The 18,471-nt window shown below is 47.9% G+C and overlaps 1 protein-coding gene across 1 annotated transcript in view; it reads left to right on the forward strand.

The window, feature by feature from the left end:
- Window positions 1–18,471, forward strand: part of LOC122387632 (lanC-like protein 3) — a 62,666-nt gene that overhangs the window by 40,822 nt on the left and 3,373 nt on the right. The window contains exon 4 of the mRNA XM_043377987.1: window positions 13,775–13,891. Coding sequence (XP_043233922.1) covers window positions 13,775–13,891 — 117 coding nt within the window. The remainder of the gene's footprint in view (window positions 1–13,774; window positions 13,892–18,471) is intronic.

Raw genomic sequence — 18,471 nt, forward strand, 5'->3', positions numbered from 1 at the left:
TGTTGGAGCGCAGTTGAATCGAGTAGGACTTTCATCGGGCTGTGGCACATCGATGTCCTCTGATTTTGAATATTTTCACTCATTTTATAAGAAAATGCGATTATTTTCTTTCATTAAATGCAATAAGAAACATGGGTTCTCGAGTCTATGTCAATCAAAGGACCGATCAAAATGGGTCATGTTTTAGAGACGTTGTCAAAATACCCTACACTTTTTAGGAGCCGGTGGTATTATGATGTCCTCTGTTTTTGAATATTTTCATACCGGTTCTGTCAAATTGCATTCAGTAAGCGACCATACATGCAATAAAAACAGTGGGTTCTCGAGAGTAACGTTACGGAATAGAGTGAATGCTGATACGATGTTCAACATGTTGGAGCGCACTGCGCAGTTAGATCGAGTAGCACTTTCATCGGGCTGTGGCACATCGATGCCCTCTGATTTTGAATATTTTCACGCATTTTATAAGAAAATGCGATTATTTTTTTCATTAAATGCAATAAAAAAAATGGGTTCTCGAGTCTATGTCAATCAAAGGACCGATCAAAATGGGTTATATTTTAGAGACGTTGTCAAAATACCCTACACTTTCTAGGAGCCGGTGGTGTTATGATGTCCTCTGTTTTTGAATATTTTCATACCTTCTGTCAAATTGCATTCAGTTAGCGATCATGCATGCAATACAAACAGTGGGTTCTCGAGAGTAAAGTTACGGAATAGAGTGAATGCTGATACGATGTTCAGCATGTTGGAGCGCAGATAGATCGAGTAGGACTTTCATCTGGCTTTGGCACATCGATGTCCTCTCATTTTGAATATTTTCACGCATTTTATAAGAAAATACGATTATTTTCTTTCATTAAATGCAATAAAAAACATGGGTTCTCGATTCTATGTCAATCAAAGGACCAATCAAAATGGGTTATGTTTTAGAGACGTTGTCAAAATACCCTACACTTTTTAGGAGCCGGTGGTGTTATGATGTCCTCTGTTTTTGAATATTTTCATACCGGTTCTGTCAAATTGCATTCAGTAAGCGACCATACATGCAATAAAAACAGTGGGTTCTCGAGAGTAACGTTACGGAATAGAGTGAATGCTGATACGATGTTCAACATGTTGGAGCGCAGTTAGATCGAAGAGCACTTTCATCGGGCTGTGGCACATCGATGTCCTCTGATTTTGAATATTTTCGCGCATTTTATAAGAAAATACGATTATTTTCTTTCATTAAATGCAATAAAAAACATGGGTTCTCGAGTCTATGTCATTCATAGGACCGATCAAAATGGGTTATGTTTTAGAGACGTCAAAATACCCTACACTTTTTAGGAGCCGGTGGTGTTATGATGTCCTCCGTTTTTGAATATTTTCATACCGGTTCTGTCAAATTGCAATCAGTAAGTGACCATACATGCAATAAAAACAGTGGGTTCTCGAGAGTAACGTTACGGAAAAGAGTGAATGCTGATACGATGTTCAACATGTTGGAGTGTACTGCGCAGTTAGATCGAGTAGCACTTTCATCTGGCTTTGGCACATCGATGTCCTCTGATTTTGAATATTTTCACGCATTTTATAAGAAAATGCGATTATTTTCTTTCATTAGATGCAATAAAAAACATGGGTTCTCGAGTCTATGTTAATCAAAGGACCGATCAAAATGGGTTATGTTTTAGAGACGTTGTCAAAATACCCTACACTTTTTAGGAGCCGGTGGTGTTATGATGTCCTCTGTTTTTGAATATTTTCATACCGGTTCTGTCACAATGCATTCAGTAAGCGATCATACATGCAATAAAAACAGTGGGTTCTCGAGAGTAACGTTACGGAATAAGAGTGAATGCTGATACGATGTTCAGCATGTTAGAGCGCAGTTAGATCGAGTAGGACTTTCATCGGGCTGTGGCACATCGATGTCCTCTGATTTTGAATATTTTCACGCATTTTATAAGAAAATACGATTATTTTCTTTCATTAAATGCAATAAAAAACATGGGTTCTCGAGACTATGTCATTCATAGGACCGATCAAAATGGGCTATGTTTTAGAGACGTTGTCAAAATACCCTACACTTTTTAGGAGCCGGTGGTGTTATGATGTCCTCTGTTTTTGAATATTTTCATACCGGTTCTGTCACAATGCATTCAGTAAGCGATCATACATGCAATAAAAACAGTGGGTTCTCGAGAGTAACGTTACGGAATAAGAGTGAATGCTGATACGATGTTCAGCATGTTAGAGCGCAGTTAGATCGAGTAGGACTTTCATCGGGCTGTGGCACATCGATGTCCTCTGATTTTGTGTGTACCAAGGCATTCTGTAAGAGACTGGGATTATTTACCTTCATTTAGTGGAATAAAAAACGTGGGTTTTCATGTCTAAGTCAATAAAAAAATCCATATGACGGGGCATGGAAGACGATGATGTAGGCTGAGGATAACGTTCAATGATTTAGGGAGTGACGTTTTATGACGTTTTATTACGTCATACTGCAGCGTGAGTAGCTACATAGCCCACTTCCAGCTGAAGAAAAGTTGTTACATGAGTTTGCATTATACATTGGTGAAGTGTCTTCACTTGTTATTTATTACACTATGGTAAGACTAAACAAACAGGCATACATAAGATAGCGTAACCGAATCTGTACAACTGTATGAGCTCACTTGTGACCCAACGATTTACTATTCTAGTCATCTCACAAACAAACAATATAATTACACCCAACAAGCAATGTGTACACAACCAACTACTCAGTAGATCGATTGTCCAGCCAACAATTTAGCCATTCATCCAATTATTCAATCCGCTGGTTACACCCATTGCATTCGGTCATGGAGTCGATAAACCTTCAAACATCCATTCAAACATTCAATCAACCATTCTATCATCCAATCAAGCATTTATTCAATAACCGGAAACCGGCAGCTAAACAGCAGATATTCTAGGGGCGCGGAAACCTTGAAGATTGGCTGTGCCGCATTGCCATTCCTAGTGGTTTTGAACATGGCTAAATCGGCTCCATGCGCTCTGCAGATCGGCAAATTTGTAGTTAAGCAGCCCTGAAGGCCTCCGCTGGTCCCGGCTAAATAAGACATAAGGGACCAAACACAATTTCACATGTTGGGACGTTTCTAATCACAAGTCTAGAAACGAACGGTTAATGAGACTTGACACGCCGAATGCCCATTCTGGCGTATAATGGGCTCTAAAAACTGGTCTCAGACCAAAGGTCATTTTGGTCACGGTCATTGAATTCTCAGGGTAGGTGTAAACTTTCAATTGCAGATGGCCTGAACTTATCCTGACTTACGGTCGCATGGGTATTTATTTACTTATGGCGAGAAAAATAACTTACGGCACTGAAAGCTTCGCTGCTATCCGCCACTATTTACGCGAGTTATTCATAAAAAACCAAGGAGAGGGGTTCATTTTATCACCCCTAATAACAAGTAGAGTTTCCATCAAAAGTAAACGGTAATATCGAAAAATAACATCTCCTGTATATTTCTCAATTTAATATGGTGGGTTTTTTCGTAATTACGGAGCGAGCGAAGCGAGCGGAGTCTTACGTGGAATAACGGGGCCGGCCGGCCGTGGTCACGATTCTGCGACGCTTATATCTCAGCAACCACGTGACCGATTTACATGCGGTAATTTTTGTAGGGTAGCTTCATTCCTTCTACCAAGTATTGGACGATTCTCGATGCATGTGGGTGACCCCCTTATGCACGTGCCACGTGCAAAACGAAGAGGTGTCACTTTTGTAATAGTTGCAATATCTCGGTAACTACTGGGCCGATTGCGCTGAAAGTTGGCATGTAGGTAGGCACCACTGAACTCTATAATGTGGAAGGCGCATCGGCCGCCAGATGGTGTCCAACGGTGCCGCCATGTTGCGCAGACCAGGAAGCGGCCGCCGCCTGTGTTGGGGAATAGGGAATTCGGGACCTCGATTTACGTTTGCGGTCGCTGCATCCGTTACGTTCAATCTATGTGGACACGGAACCCGGCATCTTACGCAGAATTGAGTGGAGAATAAGATGAAATCCTAAAAAATTCTCAGATACAAGGAACTAATACGTTAAACCCTTATAAGTCAATAGGGAAATATGAAAATTGCTATTTTGGCGCCGAGAATGATCTGAAACTGTCTCAAGCATATAGAATCATGATTTCATGCACTCCTTGCAAGATTCTATGCTTCATATTTGCATTGTTGCCCTTGCGTGACGTCATTTGTGACGTCACAAGGGTCACAGTTTTTCTTCAATAACTCCCGATTAAACTGAGCTAGCGAGTCGGGAAAGCCACCAATGGACTCAGGAAGACCTGCCGAATCGAATGATATGCGACATGACCTCTTTCGACCAACTTCGTGACCTGGGGGTGCTGACCTGACCTTGGCCTGAGGTCAACACCCTAAGTTGACCTGACCCGAACAAAAAGTATATCACTCGATGCGCCTGAGCTAGCTGAACACGATGATGCCAAAATCGCGACTCTACGGCCATTTTTGGCGAAGTTATTTACCAAAAACCGAACCCGTGCCTTAGATCACTTGACCTGACCTCAAAGGTCACCGGTTGACCCGGGACCTTTACAGTGAGTTCCTACCAGTCACTCTGCATTATACTTTGTCGCAAACGACCACTTTACCGCTTAATTCTAGTTAAATTAGCGGCGCATCAGTGAGTCGGGTTCAATCAACCCCCTCGGCCGGGGCAAATGTAGGTCCGGCGAGTGAATTTGAGGAATTCTGAAGATACGATCGTGTTCCCCACTAAATTCTGCGTAACATACCGGGTTCCGTATCTACGTAACTTGAACGTAACGGATGCGGCGGCCGCAAACGTAAATCGAGGTCCCGAATTCCCTATTCCTCAACACAGGCGGCAGCCGGTTCCTGGTCTGCGCAATATGGCCGCCACCGTTAGACACTACGGCCAATATTATATATGGGCCGTTATATTATTTACATATATAAAAATCAAAATGTCTGTACGTATGTATGTATGTATGTATGTATGTAACGCGTCAGTCACGCTTTAAGGGCTATTGCTCGGGAACGGTGCGGGCTACGGAGGTGAAATTTTCGCGCCGAGTCGGACGCGTGCATCTGTTTGTTGTATTAAATTTTGGTGGGGGTGCGCTCGCCGGTTTGCACGTGGCGGGCGCATCTTTGCGGGATTTTGGGCCGCGGCCGGTTTTGAGCAGACGGCACGCGCCTTAGGCTCAGTTTCTTCGCTGCAAAACTGAGGGAAATCAGAGCCGGCAGGTCACTGACCTTTGGCAATGAATACCGGAACAGAGCACCGCCGGCCAGGAGGAGACGCCAAATTTATTCTGGCCATAACTCGGCCGCTACTGGGTCGATTTTAATGAAACTTGATTTATTACGCTGCATGTAATGCTGTCCCTCTTTACGCTGCGCGTAATGCTGTCCCTCTAGTTTACATATATAAAAATCAAAACGTCTGTACGTATGTATGTATGTAACGCGTCAGTCACGCTTGGCGGGCTATTGCTCCGGAACGGTGCGGGCTACGGGGGTGGAATTTTGGGCTCAAGTCGGACGCGTGCATCTGTTTGTCGTATTAAATTTTGGAGGGGGTGCGTGCAGCGGTGTGCACGTGGCGGGCGCATCTTTGCGGCATTTTGGGCCGCGGCCGGCGCCGAGCAGACGGCACGCGCCTTAGGCTCAGTTTCTTCGCTTCCAAAACTGGGTGAAATCAAAGCCGGAAGGTCACTGACCTTTGGCAATGAATACCGGAACAGGGCACCGCCGGCCAGGAGGAGACGCCAAATTTATTCTGGCCATAACTCGGCCGCTACTGGGCCGATTTTAATGAAAATTGATTTATTACGCTGCGCGTAATGCTGGACACCTAGTTACATATATAAAAATCAAAATGTCTGTACGTATGTAACGCGTCAGTCACGCTTGGCGGGCTATTACTGTGGAACGGTACGGGCTACGGGGGTGAAATTTTCGACGCAAGTCGGACGCGTGCATCTGTTTGTCGTATTAAATTTTGGTGGGGGTGGGTTCGGTGGTTTGCACGTGGCGGGCGCATCTTTGCGGGATTTTAGGCCGCGGCCGGCGCCGATCAGAGAGCACGCGCCTTAGGCTCAGTTTCTTCGCTTGCAAATCTGAGCGAAATCAGAGCCGGGAGGTCAATGACCTTTGCCAATGAATATCGGCGCAGGGCACCGCCGGCCAAGAGGAGTCACCAAATTTATTCTTGCAATTACTCGGCCGCTACTGGGCCGATTTTAATGAAAATTGATTTATTACGCTGCGCGTAATGCTCGGCACCTAGTTACATATATAAAAATCAAAATGTCTGTACGTATGTAACGCGTCAGTCACGCTTGGCGGGCTATTGCTCCGGAACGGTGCGGGCTGCGGGGGTGAAATTTTTGGGGCAAGTGGGACGCGTGCATCTGTTTGTCGTATCAACTTTTCGAGGGGGTGCGCTCGGCGGTTTGCACGTGGCGGGCGCATCTTTGCGGAATTTTGGGCCGCGGCCGGCGCCGATCAGAGAGCACGCGCCTTAGGCTCAGTTTCTTCGCTTGCAAAACTGAGCGAAATCAGAGACGGAAGGTCACTGACCTTTGGCAATGAATACCGGAACAGGGCACCGCCGGCCAAGAGGAGTCGCCAAATTTATTCTGGCAATAACTCGGCCGCTACTGGGCCGATTTTAATGAAAATCGATTTATTACGCTGCGCGTAATGCTGTCCCTCTAGTTACATATATAAATATCAAAATGTCCGTATGTGACGCGTCAGTCACGCTTTAAGGGCTATTGCTGTGGAACTGTGCGAGCTACGGGGGTGAAATTTTCGACGTAAGTCGGACGCGTGCATCTGTTTGTTGTATTAAATTTTGGAGGGGGTGCGCTCGGCGGTTTGCACGTGGCGGGCGCATCTTTGCGGGATTTTGGGAATACCGGAACCGGAACAATGAATACCGGAACAGGGCACCGCCGGCCAGGAGGAGACGCCCAATTTATTCTGGCCATAACTCGGCCGCTACTGGGCCGATTTTATTGAAACTTGATTTATTACGCTGCACGTAATGCAGTCCCTCTTTATTGGGCTGCGGCTGGCGCCGAGCAGAGAGCACGCGCCTTAGGCTCAGTTTCTTCGCTTGCAAAAGTGAGCGGAAACAGAGCCGGCAGGTCGTTGACCTTTTGCAATGAATACCGGAACAGGGCACCGCCGGCCAGGAGGAGACGCCCAATTTATTCTGGCCATAACTCGGCCGCTACTGGGCCGATTTTATTGAAACTTGATTTATTACGCTGCACGTAATGCAGTCCCTCTTTACGCTGCGCGTAATGCTGTCCCTCTAGTTTACATATATAAAAATCAAAATGTCTGTACGTAACGCGTCAGTCACGCTTGGCGGGCTATTGCTCCGGAACGGTGCGGGCTACGGGGGTGGAATTTTGGACTAAAGTCGGACGCGCGCATCTGTTTGTCGTACTAAATTTTGGAGGGGGTGCGTGCAGCGGTGTGCACGTGGTGGGCGCATCTTTGCGGGATTTTGGGCCGCGGCCGGCGCCGATCAGAGAGCACGCGCCTTAGGCTCAGTTTCTTCGCTTGCAAAACTGAGCGAAATCAGAGCCGGAAGGTCACTGACCTTTGGCAATGAATACCGGAACAGGGCACTGCCGGCCAAGAGGAGACGCCAAATGTATTCTGGCCATAACTCGGCCGCTACTGGGCCGATTTTAATGAAAATTGATTTATTACGCTGCGCGTAATGCTGTCCCTCTAGTTATTATATAATATAGGGTTGAAGCGGCAGTGCTCCCCTGTGGTAGGCACCCAAGGCAATGCATATCCATGTGCCAGAGTTGGGGTGCTGCTGCACGTGCGCACGTGCAGGGGTCGTTTCCAGATCTCGAGAACGGCTGGACTGATAGCGCTCAAATTTGGTACACGGTTAGGGACCAGTTAGTAGGGTGCCGTGCACAAGTCAGTTGGGACCCATTTTGCACATGCGCACGTGCAGGGTGCCGCTTCCAGATCTCGAGAACGGCTGGGCCGATTAAGCTCAAATTTGGCACATCGCTAGGCACCCAAGGCAATGCATATCCATGTGCCAGAGTTGGGGTGCTGCTGCACGTGCGCACGTGCAGGGGTCGTTTCCAGATCTCGAGAACGGCTGGACTGATAGCGCTCAAATTTGGTACACGGTTAGGGACCAGTTAGTAGGGTGCCGTGCACAAGTCAGTTGGGACCCATTTTGCACATGCGCACGTGCAGGGAGCCGCTTCCAGATCTCGAGAACGGCTGGGCCGATTGTGCTCAAATTTGGCACATCGCTAGAGACCGGTTAGAAGGGTGCCGTGCACAAGTCAGTTGGAGGTACCCCCTCGAAATTTTGCACGTGCAAGGCCCACCCTCTCGCTCGCTCCGTTAGTCGCCCCAAAAGGCGTTATACTGGTGTAGTTACGAGCGAGCGAGCGCAGCGAGCGAGCGAGTTCATACTGAATTAAGGGAAAATCCTGAGTATGAGCGGCCGGCCGTGGGGACGCTCTTCAAAAGCTAATATCTTAGGAACGGGACATCCGATTGACAAGCGGTCTTCTTTACTGAATGTCACTTGGACGTAAAAGTTCTGTGGTGTGATGGCCACCATGCGTTCTTGCCAACCACCGCACGTGGCGCGTGGTAAAGTTGGACATTTTTTAAGAACCCCAAAATTGTAACCTCAATAACGGCACAACGGTTGGGCCGATTGAATTGAAACTCGGTACACAGTTAGGTCTCCATCAGATAATTCATCTGCATGTGTTAATGTTGGGGTGCTACAGCACGTGCGCACGTGCAGGGGGCGCTCCCAGATCTCGAGAACGGCTGGGCCGATTGCGCTCAAATTTGGTACACGGTTGGGGACCAGTTAGTAGGGTGCCGTGCAAAAGTCAGTTTGGACCCCGCTTGCACGTGCGCACGTGCAGAATACCGCTTCCAGATCTCAGGAACGGCTGGGCCGATTGCGTTGAAATTTGGCACACCGCTAGCGACCGGTTGGAAGGGTACTTTGCACAAGCCCGTTGGAAGTACCCTCTCGCCCTTGCGCACGTGCAGGACTCACTATCTTGCTCGCTCGTTCTTCGCCCAAAAGGCGTTTTACTGGTTAACCCGGCACCGCCTGGGCTATTTCCGTACGCACGACAGCCTGGGGGGGGGGGGGTCGGATCCGACCCCCCCTGTTATCTCGAGTACCAATGGTCGTATCGAGCCCCGCGAGGCGGCGTTCGAAAGGTCTCTACGAGACCTTCCAAAGGCACTCTAAAGATTTTAAGATTGAGGTCAACTTTCGGGTCAAGGTCAGGTCAAAGGTCAAATTCTGGAGTTTTGCATGATTAGGCTTACGGACAGCGGAATCGATAGCTGCTGCTCGAAACTCACCAAAAACGACCTCAAAGGCCTAGTAAAGGTACCATGTGCGTATAGGGGTCATACTAAGTACGGGTCAAGGTCAGGTCAGGTCACGAAAGGTCACGGCTTTCACTTTCTGCCACATGGGCGTGCGACACATGTTTTATTGCTTATTTTTCACGCCGAATCCGATAGTAATGGTTATATGTGACCCCAAGTCACTGTGCTGGTGATAAGTGTGCATTGAAAGCATAGAAATCGTTTATACCATACATAACTAAACGAGGGCTAAGAAAAAAAGTCAATTTTTCAACTTCTTATTTTTGACATAAAAATGCACTTTTCTAGACGAGCTTTGTCCCAGGAATCTAGTGGTGCCGTTTGTTTTAACATGCGATGTTCAGAAGTGCCTCTAATTCACGAAAATGCTTATGACGTCACCATGCCCTATGCATGTTGGAGCTATTTTTTACAATTTTGGGGTCAAAAATCAAGATAGAAAGTTGAAATTTGGGATGTCTAATGTTCTTATAGAGCTCTATAACATATATTCGGGTTTTTTGGAAATTCCCAAAATTTTGGATTTTATTAGCAGTTTTCCAAAAAAAACATAGTTTTTTGAATTTTTAGGGGTGAAAAACGCATTTTATGGAAAATCCGAGATAGCCATTTAAAAGATCTCCTTGAGCTGCGTCTATTCATGTCTTTAATTTGCAATTTGCTTTAAACCTCGATTTTTGGCGATTTTTTAAACATTTACCACTTTTTGACTGAAAACGCCATGTAGTTACATCACTAAAATCGATATATCTAAAAAAAAGGAAAATTTTTCTTAAAAATTACACAGGAGACGTCAAATTGATGGGGGAGAAGGTATGTCAAGTTTCAAGTTGATAGCGTAAGCGGTTCATAAGTTATTAAAGAAAAACGGAGGGGGGGTCGGATCCGACCCCCCCCCCCCCAGGCGGTCACGGGTTGATAAATGCTTATTAGGTAAACAATGTTGTAATTTGACCATGGCACAACATTTCCATTCTATTTTATCCCGTTCGTTCTAGCCCCTCTCGCCAGCCCCCCCCCCCCCCCACACACACACACACACCACCATCACTACCACCAAACCGGCTGAGTTGACTGAGGCGAGGCTGGCTGAGGAGAGCGCCTCCCCTCCCTTCATACCAAAACAGCGCCTGGCTGTCGTGACCTCTGGCCTTACCGCCCGAAGGCTCGCCCGCTGTCCAAGGACGCCCTGCGCGGGCCGCAGTGATAGCCTCTGCCGAGTCCCGCCTCTATCCACCGTTCCCACGCGCTGGATTCATTCATGCCTCTGTGTTTCAGCGTCCTACTCGTTGGGCGGCGCCACTGTAGTCATAGGCGACTGCAGGGAAGCCGCGGTCAGAATGTCCCAAACGGCGAATTTTGAGGTTTTCTTTTAATTTCTCCGAAACTAGCCGGCATACGATCAAACCATTTTCCATAATCATGGAAGGGAGCTATACGAATAAATTGGTCTTACCTTCAAAATCAAGCTCACAAAGCTGAAGACCAAAAAGATATAGCCGGAAAGGCAAAACCTACGCTTAAAACCCGCGAGACCTGTACAGGGGTAAAAAAAAGTTTCTTTACCCAGAGTCAGTCCGCTCCACGATTTATTGTCGTATTTGGTAAGGTATCGGTGCTACGATTTTCTGTAATTAATATCACTAGTACCACCCGCTGCCGGTCAGTACCCGCCAGGTGCAGAGCTTAACGTTAATTTTGAAACATATTTTCAAAAAGAGTGTCCTGTCACCGTCTGGACCCGGGCCCTGTCGCAAATTTACAAACTGTATACACGTCTTCGGAGACCGAGCCGTGACGTCATGCCAATGGGCGGAGTGAAAGGCTGTAGCGGCGCTTGGCAGGTGACGTCAAGTGCAGGGGCGGAGCGGAAGACTCGCGGATAGTGGAGCTTACCTACTCGATGAGAAATTGTAATGTTGTGTTGAATATTTACAACTAGCTAAAACCCCTGATCTTGTTTGGGAAAATAGTTCATCCGAAAGACCAACTTATACTTACGATAGCATAATTGGTAAACGCAGTTGCCTGCAAATTTTGAATGTCAATCAGACCGATCCTACACCAACTGCCTGTGGCGAAGTCGCTATGATCCTTGCATATCACCTAGAGGAGCCGAGTTCGATTCTCGGGGCGGTGAGTTTTTCTCATGAGCTCCGACGTCTAATTGAACGGTTTTACGTAAGCCTATAAGTAATATAAAGCAAACCCCTCTTATTGACGAACGCGGTTGGCGGCTCACACGCATGTTGCAGGTCAGAGTGGGTGGTATGAAACGACGCGTCTCGACCGTCTCCGTGTTGTTTGCTAGGTGTGCGCGCTGTCAGTGCACGGGTTTTGTGCATTTCGCCGAAAATCATTCTGGATTCTAATGAAATCGGACGTCTAAATAGGCCCGACTCGGCGGCGCTCTGAACGGCAGACGGCTTAAAAGATCAACTTGAAACTTATACGCCCGTCTAGCGGCATCGATTTTGGCGAGGCACTTTTCGGATCTTCGGCATTTTGGAGCATAGTTAGAGATCCGAAAAGTGCCTCGCCAAAATCGATGCCGCTAGACGGGCGTATAAGTTTCAAGTTGATCTTTTAACCCTATTCCTGGCGGGGGGGGGCCCTCAGGAGCCCCCCCTGAGGTTTTTTGGTTATTTCTCCCAAACGCGTTGAGCTAGGAAGCTCAAATTTTCTGACTTTTCCTGAAAGGCTTCTACGCAACATGTCTGAAAATTTTGAGTTGATCTGACCTCAGGTCAGGTCACCAGAGGCGGTTTGGTGACCCTACCTCAGAAAAGTTTGCAATCACGCCAGAGCTAGAGTTTTTGACCGATCAATTTCTTCTCTTCAGGCTTTAGTTAGGGTACCAGTATGTGCAATTTGTATATCTCGGAATTTTGATATCGGTGACCTAAGGTCAGGTCAGTTTCGCGACCTCCCCATTATAAGTCAATGGGGGAAAAATCAACTCCCTGTTTTTACCACTAAAACGGGTCGGAATGGCCCCATATACCATACATGACTTCATATACGATCAACCTTCACTACCTTGAGGTCTGTTTTGCTGTTGGGCAGCTGTGAGGTCATGTGACGTCATCAAAGGTCACCAAAGGTTTTTGGCCAATAACTCCGTACAGGAACAAGATACAGACGCGTGGATGGTCTCATTGTGTTCAGCTCGTCAAGACGCATCGAATGATATACATGATGACCTCGAGGTCACGTGACCTGAGGTCAACCTTTGACCTTGACCTTGCGAGGTCAACATATATATCATTCGATGCGGATTGACGAGAGGATCACGATGATGCCCTTAGTTTGTTCCTATCTTGACTAATTCGAAAGTTATTCGAGAAAAACTCTCCATATCTAGCGCCGCCATTTTGACTTTTTCGACCCCTGTGACGTCATCTTTGACCTGACCTGAAAATGACCTTCGTAAAAATTGTAGATCTTGACCGTGCGTATCCGATGCCGTTTACCGTTTGTCGCTATCTTGCTTCGTTCTCGAGATCTCAGGGGGGGGCCGAATCGCCCCTCCCCCCCCCCGCCAGTTTCTTGTCCCGGCGGAGCCCGCCAGGAATAGGGTTAAGCCGTCTGCCGTTCAGAGCGCCGCCGAGTCGGCCTATTTAGACGTCCGATTTCATTAGAATCCAGAATGATTTTCGGCAAAATGCACAAAACCCGTGCACTGACAGCGTGCACACCTAGCAAACAACACGGACACGGTCGAGACGCGTCGTTTCATACCACCCACTCTGACCTGCAACATGCGTGTGAGCCGCCAACCGCGTTCGTCAATAAGAGGGGTTTGCTTTATTATAGGCTTACGTAAAACCGTTCAATTAGACGTCGGAGCTCATGAGAAAAACTCGCCGCCCCGAGAACCGAACTCGGCTCCTCTAGTTGATATGCGAGGATCATAGCCACTTGGCCACAGGCGCTTGATGGACGATCGGTCTGATTGACATTCAGACTTTGCAGGCAACTGTGTTTACCAATTATGCTATCGTAAGTATCCTCATCCATGATACTCGTCGCATCACATCAATCAAACAATCTGAAATCAATCACGCTGCAACCATCTATACCAATACGGCCTTGGCAACGATTGTTTACAAACAAAATCGCGCGCTCGCCGCACTGCGCCGCCCGCCGCGCTGTGAAAACAGCTGGCTAGCCAACTTCGCTCCGCCCCTTCTCTGACGTCATGGCCGACGTCACGCCAGCGGCTGGTGCAATATGATTGGCGCTCCGAAGGCGTGTATACAGTTTGTAAATGCGCGGCCCTGTCACCGTCCACCTCTTTGTCTCGTACCGCAGGCGTGGTGTACATGCTGGCCAAGGCCTACCTGGTGTTCAAGGAGGAGAAGTACCTGCACGCCTGCCTCAAGTGCGGCGACATCACCTGGCAGAAGGGTCTGCTGCGCAAGGGGCCCGGTAAGTCGGCTCATATAAATAGTACGGCATGTATGTACAGTATATCTAAAAAGTATGTCCCCTGGTTTGGCTCTCCCACAGGAGGCGAATCGGTAACTTGGCTGAATCCCAGTTGCGGCACCCGGCCGCCAGGGTCGCTGCCGCGCGAGCGGCCTTGACCGCTCGCATGTCATTGGCAGTTCGGTCCCTCCCCATCTATACCGAGGTGGGGAGGGGAGAAGAGGGGAAGAGAGGGGAGGGAGCGGCTTTCGCTCGGCACTTGGCGATACCTGGCTGACCCCGCGCTCCCTCGCTGACCTTTGTCCTGCCCTCAGGCGAAGACCGACTTCCTGGCCTGTAGCGGCCCAGCGGAAAACCGAGCTCGCGGGGCGCGACTCCATTGGCCCAATCTTATAAATGGAATGCTGTCGCATTCACGGCATTAGATAATATTAATAGTGATACCAGCAGTGGATGTGGTAAAATACAGTCCAAAATAAACGAAAGCACACGATTCGTGCATAATGCGCCCTCCCATTCAAATAAGCCCGCCCACTTCGATAGATGGTGTAGTTTCTTAGGGCGTAAAAGATGCAAAACACTACCGATTTTTTAGCTCGGCCACTGGGACCGACAATATACAGTATATAATATATAATATACAATATACAATATATAATGTACAATTGACTGAAATACATGAAAGCCATTTTGCATTTAGGTAATAGCCGTTTTCTGCACCCAAACTTTAGCCAGTGACACCCTGTCCATTCTAAAGCGTTTATAAGATTGGTCCCAGCACCCGATTTTATATGAGGAAGTCGTTTAAAAAGCATCTTATTTCTAACGAATTTATTATTATGGCCACTTTTACAGGACGTCTATAGAGCTTTGACTTTCACATTTCTTCCTCGTTCAGGAGAAACGTTTTAACCCTCACCGGACCTTCAGGTTTTCTGAATACCGAGGGGATGTTGGGGGTTGGAAGTGAGGAAACAACCCCCTTCGCCGATTCGCCCCTAATTGAGCTAGAGCCTCACGAAAGAAACGATCGTGTGCGTCGTTACGAAATGCAGCGATTGGTCTCCGATTTAAGGACCAGGGTCAGCCGATGACTTCGGAGGTCAGGTCAAGTGGCCCAATGCACAGGTTCGGTTTTTGGTAAATAACTTCGCTAAAAATGATCGCAGATCCGCGATTTTAGCAGCATCGTGTTTGTCTAGCTCAGGCGTGTCGAATTGTATACTTTTTCTTCGGGTGAGATCAACTTAACCCTCGCCCGTATAGAGGGGGGGGGGGGGTCGAACGGACCCCCTCCCTCGGTTTTTCGCGAATAACTCGCGTAAAAAGCGGCCGATCACGACGAAACTTTCAGTACCCTCGCTTTAATCAATTTTACACCCACCCTGAAATTGTCATGACCCTGACCTTAATGACCTTTGACCTGCGACCTACTTTTTGAGACCATGTTTGGCCGGAATCGCGATTCGGCGTATGTCGGCTCGCATTAGCGGCGCGTTTGCAGTCTTTTCGTGGTTTTAAGCGTTCAAACATGGGATATGATCTTGCTTCCATGCATTAGGGTGGGTGTCAAGGTCACCGGAAAGTCAGGTCAGGTCATTGACCTTTGATGACCTCGGTTCACTTTTTCGAGTTTTACATGTTTCTAGGCCAGTTTTAGGAGCTGAATTCGAATTTAGCAGCCATATGAACATTTACGAAGCAGTTTTGGTGCCCTCGTAACATGTTGCGAAGCTGTCAGAGGCGGTTGCCCCCTACTACGAATACCCTTACTGGTTGACCTGACCTGACTTGACCCGACCTGGCCTAAATGCATGAAGACATCATCTGTGATCAAAACTAACATGATATTCGTGATCAGCACCCCGAAAACCCCATGGCAGCCACGCTTTACGACTTTCTAACAGGTCCCGATTTCCCCGACTTTTGGGTCATTGACCTGGCCTGGAAAGTCAACCGATGACCTAGGACCTTAAAATTGGGTATCATCGACTTCCTCTCGTGACGGGCAACACGCTCGTTTTTTCCGCGAAGCTCTAGCTCGATCAGGGGCGAAACGGCAAGGGGGGGGGGTCCAACGGACCCTTATACGTTTGAGGCTGGAAAAACACCAATACGGGCGAGAGTTAAGGTGTTAACCTCGGGTCAAGGTCAGGTCACAGCCCGTCAGGTCACGAAGCTGTTCTAAGGAGGTCATATTGCATATCAATCGATTCAGCAGGTCTTTTCATGTCCATTAGTGGCTTTATCGACTCGGTAGCTTTAGTTGATCGGGAGTTATTGACGAAAAACTGATAGCCTTAGTTACGTGATAAATGACGTCACGCAAGATCAACAAAGCAAAATTGAAGCATCAGACCTTGCAAGGAGCGCATGAAATCACGATTCCGTGTGCTTGAGAATTTGAGATAGTTGTATATCATTTCCGGACCAAACTAGCAATTTCCATATTCCCCTGACTTTTAATGGTGAGAGACTGACCTGATCTCAGGCGACCCTTCAGAAAATCCTAGATATACATTTATACAAGTTGTGAGAGCTCTCGATCATACTATAAGATCCTGTAAGTTTCATCTCCCTATGAAAGCTCTGCACTGAGGGTGTTGCGAAGTTGGAACATTTTAGCACAGTCCTAAAATGTTCATTTTAGGACAGTTTAGGACAGTTTCACACAGTTCATTTTAGGACTGCTCATTTATGACGTCATAGATCAGTGACCTGACTTGACTTAAAAATGCGGTTGGCGTAAAAAATCCGACTTATCAAATCCCGACTAAAAAAATAGACTTATAATCCGGTTAATCAAATCCCAACCATGTTTTTACCTGGCCATTAATGTTCTAGCCTTACAGGTGATTGTTTGAACGAGGAAGATGCTGAATCTTGGTTAACCCCATACTTATCGTATGATAAAGAACGTCAGTGTTACTTGTTAGAAAGTTAATTAGCAATTTTATTTAGGATAGTTTAATTCAAGTGGGTATAATCCGACTTGACTAGGAGGGTTTTGCAGCGCTATTATTTCGGTATTTAATTATAAATCATTGCTAACTTCGATCCGGATATCGTTATTCAATGCTGGCCTTTGCGTCCTCAGAAAAGTTGTTTAGTCATGAAGGCTTGCATTGACCCATACTTTCCATTTTTCAGCACCATTATTCGCCGTAGTTGACCAGATGTTTTTCTTCAGCTCTCCCCTGAATCCTTTGGCTTAGACCTGGCGTATCATCCGTGCATCGCAAGACGCACCTACCACACACAAGTTCATGATCCCCACGAACCCACATCAGCGTCCGTTCGCTTGGTGTGTGACCCCTTGACCTTTGGCCGCGACAACTGCCAGCTTGCTGGAGCACCCCTCCCTACACGCGCTGCCCCGCCCGCTCCCCTCCCTCCCCCCCCCCCCCCCGGGGGTCGTGTCACGAAGGTTCGGGCTTACGCTACTACCGGCCGCTGCGCAGCTGTCACCGAGCGCTTGGGAATGTGTGGTCTGGTGCGGATTCAGCCAACTACCGGCTCGCGACACCAGCGCCACGTAGTGGCGACGGTACATTCTTTTTAGACACACTGTACGGTTCTCCAGTCGTTGGTCGCTCGGCGAGCGGGAGGGCAACCAGTTCCGCCCCTGTATCGCGTGACCCCTTGCTCAGCCCAGTTACGCACGAGCGTACTCCACGCCGCGTAGTAGCGTGGGGAGGGGACGTTAGAATGGTCGCATGTGTAGAGGCTAGAACCGGTTTCCACCGCCATGCCACCGCCCAGCGACATGGAGCGGGGTCAGTGACCAGGGCACGGGGAAAGGTCAGAGGTCAGCTATAACGTAGAGCTTTGTGTCTCCCTCCCCTCCGCGTGTAACGACCGCACGACAGCGGCCGGCGGCCGATCAGGCTTGACATGTCAAGACCAGCAGTCAACGGGCTCAGAGGGTTGGTCGGGTGCGCGTCCGTGGCTGACGACAGTCTCGACCATGTGCTATGGTGCCGATGGACTAGCGTGGGTAATAAGCTTTTGTTCACTGCATATGGCTGCTCGGGTGCGTCATCTGATATGATGCTTTGCAATGTGTATGATACGTTTAAAACCTCGCTGGCAGTGGCCGAGAGGAGAAGAGGGGGAGGCGGATGCCCCCCTCTACATGTGTCTAGTTGCTGATAGCTGTGAGAGCTGAAATTTTGGAAACCTGACCTTTGATTCCAGCCGAATTTTTATGACAGCAGCTGTATTTTAACCCTCGCTCATATTGGTGTTTTGCCAGCGACTAGCGTAAAGAGGAGGGGGTCCGTACAACATCACTTGCATCACTTGTTAATTCTTCAAAAAGCAAGCTCTGAGCAATAACAGACTTCTTTGCATTGCTGTTGACAATTTAAGTTGCTTTTGGACGGTGGCTCGCAGCCCGAATATGCTGCCGCGTAACTCTATTCAAACGACGAAAAGGCAACTTAGCGAAAATCGAGAAGTAGGTACAACAGGAGCTGGCAAGGCTCCTGCATTGGTCTATCCGTCATGAGTGACACACCGGGGTAATGTGTCACGTCAGGGTAGAGCTGTGTTCTATGCCGGGTCTGGATTCGGGTCTT

This window comes from Amphibalanus amphitrite, unplaced genomic scaffold, assembly GCF_019059575.1.
Source record: "Amphibalanus amphitrite isolate SeventyFive unplaced genomic scaffold, NRLGWU_Aamphi_draft 000293F_arrow, whole genome shotgun sequence".
Taxonomy (NCBI): domain Eukaryota; kingdom Metazoa; phylum Arthropoda; class Thecostraca; order Balanomorpha; family Balanidae; genus Amphibalanus; species Amphibalanus amphitrite.